The 11,108-nt window shown below is 36.5% G+C and overlaps 1 protein-coding gene across 2 annotated transcripts; it reads left to right on the forward strand.

Annotated features, from left to right (window-relative positions):
- The first annotated feature begins 413 nt into the window (after nucleotides 1-413).
- LOC113083914 (ralA-binding protein 1-like) lies at nucleotides 414-10,617 on the forward strand. Of its 2 annotated transcripts, XM_026254737.1 has the most exons (10): nucleotides 414-496; nucleotides 1,771-2,105; nucleotides 3,877-4,311; nucleotides 4,966-5,315; nucleotides 6,132-6,293; nucleotides 7,471-7,602; nucleotides 8,270-8,380; nucleotides 8,705-8,826; nucleotides 9,002-9,122; nucleotides 9,844-10,617. In XM_026254737.1, the coding sequence occupies exons 2-10, from the start codon at nucleotides 1,859-1,861 to the stop codon at nucleotides 10,147-10,149; spliced, it is 1,986 nt and encodes a 661-aa protein (XP_026110522.1). In that variant the 5' UTR covers nucleotides 414-496; nucleotides 1,771-1,858; the 3' UTR covers nucleotides 10,150-10,617. The 2 variants fall into 2 exon arrangements, with proteins under 2 accessions (XP_026110522.1, XP_026110523.1); XM_026254738.1 differs by lacking the exons at nucleotides 414-496; nucleotides 1,771-2,105 and adding an exon at nucleotides 3,536-3,658.
- Nucleotides 10,618-11,108: the final 491 nt, after the last annotated feature.

The raw sequence follows: 11,108 nt of genomic DNA on the forward strand, positions 1-11,108 counted from the left end.
ATAATAAATTGCACAACCTTAAACAAAATGATAATGCTGACTCATGAAAGTGATATCACAGCAATCTCCTGAAATGACCTAACCAGATGAAGATCATCCAGGAAGGGCTGCTTTTGTTAATAGGCAACGTTTTTCCCCTATCATAAAAATGAATAAACTCTTCTGACGTTCCTTCAACTGTAACACTGCACTATTGATCTTTGGCTCAACAGCTTCATCTGCTGGCCTTATTGGCTCATAGAACCTATTGAAAATAATGTAGAAAATGAATATGCAAAACATAATACTTTCGTGGATATTTTAATTTGTCATGTAAATTAATATCCTCAGAAATTCCTCAAATTGATAAGATGAAACCTATGTAAACAGGTGGCAAGTGCAGAATTCTCAAACTAGAGCTCCCATAATTCATGGCGGTTTCATCTGCGCATGCGCGTGTGTCAGACGGGACGTAAACAAGCTACAGGAAGTGCAGCTGTTACATTGATCATAGCGGGTTTGTGAACAGATTCTTTTTTAATATATTTCTACTTGTTCTCTAAGATTTGGTCGGAAATATGGTGTATTTTCTCGCTAATGTAGTGTTTTTGTCTTTTAATAGTTTGTAAGGAAGTATTTGTCCATTAAATCCGAGGTTCGTTAGCAAGCATGCTAGGTTAAGAATGCGTTACATTTAAATGTTATGTTATTAGCGCTGATGGTATCATATGTTTTTTTTTTCCTCATTGCTAAAGCATCTTTTAAGTGCGGTTCATGTATTGTTTTAACACGTTTTGAAGGTATTCTGTCATATATGGTCTGGATTGTGTTTTCATTGAATGAAACCGCTACTGTCAGGAGAGATTTATTCTGCTCCTAAATCGAGAACATAGTTTCTTCATGGTCTGTCAAAATACAGTTAAATGGCTTCGAGTGTGAGAGTTAAAACCGTGCAACTCTGTTCTCTATGAAATCTGATTTCTTTAGGGGTTTTTATTTTTATTTATTTATTTTTTTTGGTTGTGGCAGGGGAGGGCCCACATTTTGTATAATACATAAATGTGAAGGTGACATTAAACGTCAGTTGTGGGACATAAATCTAAAATTATTGTATATTGTAAAGTAGGATTCTTTTAGATGTACTTTTTAATTATCTTAATATTTTACATTTGTTTAGAATAGGAAAAAAAAATAAAACGAATAAAATAACAAAGATTATTAAAACTGTGAGAAAAAAAAAAAAAAAAACTAATGTCCATGTTATTTGACACCTAGTACCAACGTGAATATTATTGATGTAAGTTTTTAGGGAATTAAACTAAGCTTAAAGTCATCATGAACTCATAAATTACCATATTTACTGTCTAAATATAAAATAAAGTTTATTTAAAGCTTTGTCTGGTTTGTTCCAGTTTGTACTTCTCCACCAATAAAACCATTTTTACTGCAGTGACAGAAAATTCACGAGGTTTTGAGATGCAAAAATCCTCATGGTCACTAGAGGACAGTGATTAGGCTGTATATTATCTGATATAAACATCACTCATGAATTCAAACAGAGTTTACATAATGGGTTTTGAGAGACATCCTGATCATTTATTTAAAGGTTAACTATTGTAAGATCTAATCGGACAACAATCTGTTAAGAACACTGTTGTTTACAAAACACTGCTGCCATGAGGGCACAATGTCTGCAAAATGATCTTCAGCAAAAGCGACATAACAAACTGCCATTCTGAAATGGGATTTAAAGTGTGAAAATTAGAAAAAAAGTCTGTTTTTCTCTCTCAGGTGATATGGAGAGGTGACGTGTCATCAGAGCCAACATCCAATCCCAGGTCATCGTGCTGCGAGGAGCCAATAGCAGGGCAGCGCAGAGATGACAGAGTGCTTCCTCCCACCCAGTAGCAGCCCTGCGGAGCAGAGGAGGGCGGAGCATCCAGGGGGCGTGGCTCGTACCCCGAGCTCTGAAGAGATCAGCCCCACTAAGTTCCCAGGTCTGTACCGTACAGGTGACCCTTCACCCCCTCATGACGGGCACCACCATGAGCCGCCCGACGCGGTGTCCGATGACGAAAAGGAGCACAACAAGAAGAAGAACAAGTTTAAGAAGAAGGAGAAACGCAGTAAGATAAACACACTCACATACTGTGTATTTACACTCAACAATGCCCTTATATTGACACTTATATAAAGATGCAAGTGGCATTTATTGTAAATAAAGAAATAACTGGAACACTTTTCATGCTAGTGTAATTTTGGTATCATTGAGATACTATTATAGTTTTTTGGTCCTTTTTATTGCTTTTTTGAAATATGTTAACTATATATATATATATATATATATATATATATATATATATATATATATATATATATATATATATATAATGTATATGTATGTATGTCTATATATAAATAACTGTGTAACAATATATTCGTTTTAAATATACAGTTCATTTAGTAGCTAAATGATAATGAGAAATATTGCAATTAGCTGAAATAAAATGGGTTTACATTTCAGATAAAGTTTGTTCCATTTCTTTTTCTGTTTTTAGTTTTAACTATAATAATCCTGTTTCATGCAAAACATTAAACAAAGAAAGTTTGAATCCCGTGTAGCATTTGAGCTGCTCTTGATTTCAATATTTATTATTTCATGCCATCATATTCAAACATTGAGTGTCTAAATTCCTTTTAGAGCCACTGTAGATGTTTGCACAAGATATCCCTGAATCTTTTGTGTAGAGAAATCTGTATGACGCAAGTTTGTAATGGGGCAGAGCCAGTATTCACAATATATTAATATGAGTGACCCAAACTACCATTCAAACATTGGTGTCAGTATGTCTTTTATTGAAAGAAATTAATACTTTTATTCAACAAGGATGCAATAAATTGAACAAAAATTTCAGTAAAGACATTTATAATGTTACAAAAGTTTTATGTGTCAAACAAATGCTGTTTGAACTCTCTATTCATTAAAGAATCCTGAAAAATATATCACGATTTCAACTGAAATTTGAAGCCTTTTTCAGCATTGTTAACAAGCATTTTTGAACAGCAAATCAGCATATCAGAATGATTTCTGAAGGATCATGTGTGACACTGAAGACTGGAGGAATGATGCTGAAAATTCAGCATTGTATCACATAAATAAATTACATTTTAAAATAAAGTCATTTTTTATTTGTAAAATATATTAACATTGTTATACTGTCTATTTGATCAAACAAATGCAACCCTTGAAGAGACTTAAAAGAGACTTCCAAAAACATAAAAAAATGATTACCAACCCCCAAATTTAGAATGGTATTTTGAATATGAAATATCACCAAAGGGCTAGTGAGATATTGTTTTTAACTGTAAAACCCTGCTCTAGTTGATCGTATGGACTTCTGCCCTCAATGTGCACATGTTCCAGTTTCTGTGCAGCTTCAGAGTGAATTTGTTATTTTCCTGCCGCTATATTTAGCCTCCCAGCAGCAGCCTATTGCACACAAGCAGGAAGTGCTGGATCTTTTAAAGACACACCCTGTCCATCCCTGTAGGTGTGTTATAGGAGGGGCCGGTCATGAGCGCTGGCTGTTGGGGTCAGAGCCGCGTTAGTGAGTCAGTGTCAGGACAAGGAAATGGATCACTAAAAAAAACAGCTGGCACAGGGGGATATCGCTAAAATGTAAGGTGACCTCTTTAGAGCAGTTTTTAGTGTCTTTCTCTTGCCCTCGTTTCATTCTGCTAGTTTCAGTCTCACCTAACCTTGAGAGACACAGACGATGGGACAGTAAAAATTGCACAGACTTTAATAGGGCTGTTTCTTTTTAGCATCAAGTATTGGAAGATCTCTCTTCTCTTCTCTTCACCTTATTTCTTCTTTTTTATCTCCTCTCCCTTTAGCCGAGGGATACGCTGCGTTCCAGGAGGACAGTTCTGCCGATGAGGCCGAGAGCCCGTCTAAGATGAAGCGCTCCAAGGGAATCCACGTCTTCAAGAAGCCCAGTTTCTCCAAGAAGAAAGAAAAAGAATTCAAAGTGAAGGAGAAGGGGCCTAAAGAAGAGAAGGCTAAAGACAAGAAGTCCAAAGACCTGACGGCAGCGGACGTGGTGAAACAGTGGAAAGAGAAGAAGAAGAAGAAAAAGCCCAGCACCGAGCCCGAACCCGTCGTCGCAGAGACAGTTGTGACATTCCGGCCCATCTTCGGAGCGCCTTTAGCGGAAGCGGTGAGGAGAACGGCGCTGTATGACGGGATACAGCTCCCGGCCGTCTTCAGAGAGTGTGTGGACTACATCGAGAGCTACGGCATGAAATGTGAAGGCATCTATCGTGTCTCTGGTACGGCCCTCTTCTGCTTCCTGTGAACTCAAATCTCATGTTTATGTTTATTTAAAGAATATTCTGGGATGTTTTCAGTTATTGCACACAATAATTGTAACTTGCACAAAATGTAATTTATTTTTATAATTATTAAAATGCTGACCAATATATATAATCTATTGACACGTTAATATACATTTTAATCAAAATGATTAAAAACAGACTGTTAATGTACATATAATATACTTTATAACAAATGAGTGATTCAACATTAAGCTAAAAATCACAGATAATATTCCTTTAATCTTATTTTAAGGGATGGCATTGTTACCATTAGACAAAGTGACTGATGAATTTCCTTTTCTTTTCTTTTTTTACCAACCATTTTTATTTTCTCAATTCTCAAAAAAAAATTTTTTTTTAATTGTTCCTACCTTAAAAGTGGGCTTGGATCACTTTTTGTTCCACTTTTGATAACATTTTATTCCTCTTTCTATTCATGATGTTTAATTCAATAACCATTTAATACCTCCCTTCACTTGTGCTCTGACCTCACTTATATCTAAACAGACAATAAACACATGCCGCTTGCCAGATTTAGTTTTGTCTGCATGGAAAAGTCCTAATCATTGCCCCCATGTTAATCATCTTGCCCCCATGTTGCTCCTGCAGGTATGAAGTCAAAGGTTGACGAGCTGAAAGCAGCGTACGACCGTGAGGAGTGTCCGTGTCTGGAGGAGTATGATCCTCACACGGTGGCCAGCCTGTTGAAGCAGTTCCTGCGAGAGCTGCCTGATAACCTGGTGGGTAAAGAGCTGGTGCAGCGTTTCGAGGAGGCCTGCGGGCGGCCCAGCGAGGCAGAGAAACTGCAGGAGTTTCAGAGGCTCCTGGGGGAGGTTCCTGCGGGGAGCAGACTCCTCCTGGCCTGGCTCATCACTCACATGGACCACGTCATCGCCCGCGAGACGGACACCAAGATGAACATCCAGAACATCTCAATTGTGCTCAATCCCACCGTACAGGTGAGTCTGTGATCTACAGGTGATGACCCATGGCTTGATGGGATATGGGTTGTTCAGCACTCGTTGTGGCATGTCCATCTGAAAATGTATATTAATCAAATCTTCTTTTTCATCATGCTGAAATAATTTAGGATTTAAATAAATTTGTATAAAAAATGATGTAATATTTTTATAAAATGTTTTAGTTCTATAGAAGAATATATATTTTTTTATCATCATAGTTCCAATCAGAAAAAAAAATCCTTATTTACAATATTTTGTAAATATTCCCCTTTTTTATAAATGTAGATTGATTTGATTACATTTTTACTCTTATAAAATCAAAAGGGTTTGAATTAAATCAAAGCATTATTTTTTTTAGTTTTCCAACTATTAGCAAGAATTGTTTTATACTATTATCACTAATTTGTTTCTTGTATTCATAATCTTTCTTAAATATCATTAACAACACTGGCCCTTTTTCCATGTGCAATATTTTGTAAATATTCAAGTATTTGCAAAAAGTGAATTTTGTACCCTGGATGGTAGATAGTAGAGGGTAAAGAAGTGAGTGAAATGAAGCCTTGTCTAATCATCACTGATGGTGTTTCAGTGTATGGTTTTGGATGCATTTCTGCTCTCAGACTGAAGGTTGTCCTACTTTATAGTCTCTCAGGACCCATGGAGGATAGAGGTACCCTCATGCCCTCATTTGAGAGAGGACCACAAATAATGCAGAGAATATGATTGGGCAATAACTATATATTTACCTCCCATAAACAGTGGTTCACCATTCCTGTATGAGACCGAGTCCGATCTTTGCTCTCTGGTTTGTAGATCGGGAATCGTGTGCTGTACGTGTTTTTCACTCACGTCCGTGAGCTGTTCGGTGATGTGGTTCTGAAGCCGGTCGTCCATCCTCTGCGTTGGTCCAATATGGCCACCATGCCAACCCTACCTGAGACCCAGGAGAGCATTAAAGAGGAGATCCGCAGACAGGTGGGACTCAATACAGCTATAAAATAAAAGAAGTCGATCAATCTCACAAACCTGGCTAATGGTTCACCGTTCAACCCAAAACTTGATTAAAAGATGATGGAATTATATTTTTGTGTAATGAGTAATGCATCTCTTCATGCCATTTATGTCATTTTGAGATCCAGATCGCATGATTTACCTGGAAGAGGAAGCTGTATGATAGACAAAGTTTAGTTTTATGTTTTACATATGATTAGTTTTATTGTGTCAAAGGCAAATGTGACCCTAGAACAAGGAAATGCGTGGGATATTCAAAACAGGAGATGAAGCCAAACTTTGTGAGTGAGGAGAGGCTGGAAACAAAAACAGATCTGGAGCAGAGGAAATAAAAAGAGTCCTGATGTGTGCGAATCTGTAGCTGCTGTCACATGACTTCAGCAAGATAACCGTAACACTACATTTAATGACTCAGAGGTGGCTCTTTGTGAGAAACGTTCTCAATTTCGTTAATTAGAGGTATCGGCTTTGTCTCAGATGTTTCTCATAAAAACCTGTTGAAGGAATAAGACACATTCATATGAAAATCTCTGACTTTGATTGCAGATTGCTGAACACCGTTTGAGATTTAATTTAGTAAAGACTGGGGTCCTTTTCTCAGGAAAAAAGTCAAAGCAACAATAAAAAAACTGCATCATTTGCTCTAGGACAGCTAAGTCTTGTTTGTGAGTCAGTGAAATTTCGGACACCAAAAACTGTCACCGAAAGAGCAAAAAAAAGCGCATTTTTGGTTTCAGCCGAAATGGTTTTGGAGAACTGAAATCATTGACCAAAAACAGTAACGTTTAAATAGCGGTTCTCCAATGGCACATATCATACTTATCTATTATTATACGTTTAACTTAACCTGTTAGTGATGTTTTATTTAATATGTGTTTAAATAAATCTGTTGAAAACGTGATTTTGTTAATATTTATATTTCAATGACGTATTGGAACAGAAAGCGTATTCTAGTTTTACATGCAATTTAAATGTTTGTACACCCAGTTTTTATTTTAAATGTTTATTATGCATTGGTAGATTATTTCATTGTTAAATAAACATTATATTAGCTTTATGTAAATGGAAACTTCTTCTATTTCAGTTTCAGTAAAAGTTGATTTCAGTGCATCACTAGTGATTTGCACGTGTTTTTCTGCAGGAGTTCCTCTTGAACCGTCTGCACCGAGATCTGCAGGCCGGTGTGAAGGATCTGTCCAAGGAGGAGAGACTCTGGGAGGTGCAGAGGATCGTCACCGCACTCAAACGCAAGCTCCGCGAGGCCAAGAGACAGGCAAGAGATCAGCAAACGTCTCCTAATGAGTCTGTCTGCGAAAGAACCATCAAATACACAAAGGGGCTTTTCCTTACAGGAAGAACAATGGTGACATTTGAAGTTGGAAATGTTATCAACTCAAAATACAAATACAAAGAGAGCGGTACTGGCTAGAATTAATGGGAAATACACAATGTGGAAGAATTTACATTTGATTCTGTTTCTTAAATATTGCGAGAAATAGATGGAGTATTGTAATGTCCTATATCTACACCTATACTTACCTCAAAAGTAGCATGTAAACCACTTGTTGTATTGTTTTTTTTTATTTTATTTTTACCCTGCATTTCTATGTAAAAATAGATGAAATTTTATATTAAAAATAAAGAACAGAAAGAAGAGTGAGAAATGAGTGAACAAAAACCACAACTTTTTTATTAAAAGAGATCAGATTTAAAAAAAAAAAAAATTTAATCAAAGAAAAACTTGAAAGATGTTGTTTTAATTAGTTGTTTATTTATTTATTATTCACAGTAGCTATGTCATTTAGCATAATTATAAATCATAAACAAGCAGAGTTAGGAAGAAACTGGCCACTAAAAACAATTGTTCCCATTGTTCATCATGCCTCTCTTCTAGAAAGCTCCTCACGTGTTGTTTGATTTCTGTCCCTCTGAATCTGCAGGAGTGTGAGACTAAAATCGCACAGGAGATCGCCAGCCTGTCTAAAGAGGACGTCTCAAAGGAGGAGATGTCTGAGAACGAGGAGGAAGTCATTAATCTTCTCCTGGCACAGGTGAGGCCACCTGCTCGTGTTTCAGGTGCTGGCTCGACTCTGAAACGCCTACACAGATAAACAAATCAGCTGGTCAATTGTAAGCATCACGGTACTTTGCATAGTATTCGCCAGAGCCGTTTTTTAACACTTTAACCTACAGAAACACATAATGTGCGGATACATGCATGCACACCTAAGCAGCATGTGAAACAGGGCTCTTTTTTCTGTCATTTTGCAGTTCTGCTCTGCAGTTTTGCTGCATACTTGCACTTGTGCACTTGTGAATTGAGATGCAGCCGATGATTCTTTCAGTGGTGATGTTTTCTCTACTGCCCCCTGCAGGAGAATGAGATCCTAACAGAGCAAGAGGAGCTGATATCACTGGAGCAGGTGCTGCGTCGCCAGATAGCCACAGAGAAAGAAGAAATTGAGCGACTGCGTGCGGAGATCGCAGATATACAGAGGTGAGAGTTGACACACAGGTAAAATGATCAAATTTGTTGCTAATTATAATAATACATGTTCATAATCATGGGATTTCATAATCAAGCAACATTTTTGAAAAGTCTCTTCTGCCCTTCAAGGCTCATTTTGTGCTTCATTTTCTGCTTGAAATGACACACACGCACACACACACAGCCGTCAGCAGGGCCGCAGTGAAACAGAGGAGTATTCATCAGACAGCGAGAGCGAGAGTGAAGATGAAGAGGAACTGCAGATGATTCTAGAAGACCTGCAGAAACAGAACGAAGAGCTAGAGGTGAGAGCTTTGTTCATATGTTTTATTTGAGCATTGCCGAGTCCTAACCTTTTTAGTTAATGTTGTTAACTTTTTCAAGCTTTCCTATTTGTGCTTGTTTTGTTGCATTGTCTGAATTACATTAGTTAATAATAAAAATGATAATAATCATTATTGTTATTATTCTTATTATTAAACGAGTCCTTAAAAAAAAAAACTTGAAGTTTTAGAATCTTAAAAAAAAAACAAAAAAAAAGAATCGTCTCTCAAATCTAACTGGATAAACCATTTTAAAAACTGCTGAAAAATAGTCAACATAACAGTTATTTTAATATAATTCAGATAGTATCGTTTTTATTAATATTTTGAATTTTAATGTTTATATATAAAATTTAGTTAAAAAATATATTTAAAAAAATTTTTGTGTGTTTTTGTCATTTTTATTAAACATTGTTTTGTTGAATATTGTACAAAAAATAAGTATTCTAATACATAAAGTTCAACTAAGTTAAAATTTGAAATGTTGAATTCAAGAAGCTTCCGATGGACAAATTCAAGTGCCATCCTACTTTTTTTTTTATACTCAAGAAATATATTGTTTTATAGAAATATATTGAGCCGCTTGGCTTCTGTAAATGGCTAATTACTTAATTATATTATTTGCTTCTTAGCATTTGGCCTAAACTACTCGTTGAATTCTGTGCATTAGTCTCATCTTTGTCTTTGTTTTGTGTCACTGCAGAATAAAAACACTCATCTGAATCAGGCCATTCACGAGGAACAGGAGGCCATATTGGAACTGCGTGTTCAGCTCCGCCTCCTTCAGACTCACAAGCTACAGCAAGAGCTCACATCCCCGCCCACTTCCGAACAGGCCCCACCCTCCCAGCCCAGCCCAGAGGAGCGATCTAGAGCGGACGAGCCAATCAAACGTGCCGCAGCGGTCGCCATAGAACCCACTGCTGCTGCCGCCCCAGCCAATGGGAAGCCTGGAAAAGATGCCATGAAGCCATCGCCCAGCAAAGACAAGAGGGAGGCCAACCAGTAAACCATCTGACCATCACTACACCTGCGCTTGTGTTAGCTCATCACATAACTGTGACATCTTGGGTCAAGGGTCAGCAAGGTGAAGTGAGACGGTCGTTACACTGGGAGAAAACTGGACAGCAGAGGACGATGGCGAGATGTGATGTGTAGGTCAATAGGTCTAAAGAGAGGCGAGTAGGGGAAACATTTCTGATTGGTCATCGTCACAATGGAGTGAAATTGGATTCTTTTGACACGTTTAAGCTTGTATGTGAAATTGCAGCAGCACAATCAGCTCTTTTGTGAGTGCTCAGATTTGATCTGCCCTTTGACCCCCATCTAAAAAGATAGGCTACTTCTCTTTTTTCTAAATAGTTAAGAGTATTAGGGGTTTGTGTTTAAAAATCCCAAGTTTGTTAAAACGTCCAGGTTGATTTTTACTCCAAAATCAAGAGAAAAAAATAGGTATTATATTATATTATATTATATTGCTTTTTTTTTTGGCATTCTAACATTATTTACATTACTATTAAGCACTTTTCTGCATAATTGACATTATCTTAATTTAAATAAAATGTCATTCTCATGACGGAAATAGAAAAAATATTGATATATTATTTACATTATGAAATATATATCATATTGTATCTATTATGTTGTACTGCTTTAAATGCAGATTTAAATAGAAAACTTATTATTTTAAGTGCAAATTGTTCTTAATAGTCATTAAATTAATGTCACAATGCATAAGAAACAAAAAGTTTAATTTTCTTTATGCAAACATATTTTATTTTCTATTTTTGGGTTAAAATATATGAAAGCCTGTTTCCATGGAATAAAAATAAAGTGTAATTGCATCTCCCAATTTTGACAAAAAAAGGTCTTCTCTTGCATTTTACTTGTTTTCTTCAGGATTTTGAGTTTACATTTCACAATTCAGTTTTTCCACTACATAAAAAAAAGAAAGAAGAAGAGCTAGTT

Source organism: Carassius auratus, unplaced genomic scaffold, assembly GCF_003368295.1.
Source record: "Carassius auratus strain Wakin unplaced genomic scaffold, ASM336829v1 scaf_tig00039423, whole genome shotgun sequence".
In the NCBI taxonomy this organism is placed as follows: Eukaryota; Metazoa; Chordata; class Actinopteri; order Cypriniformes; family Cyprinidae; genus Carassius; species Carassius auratus.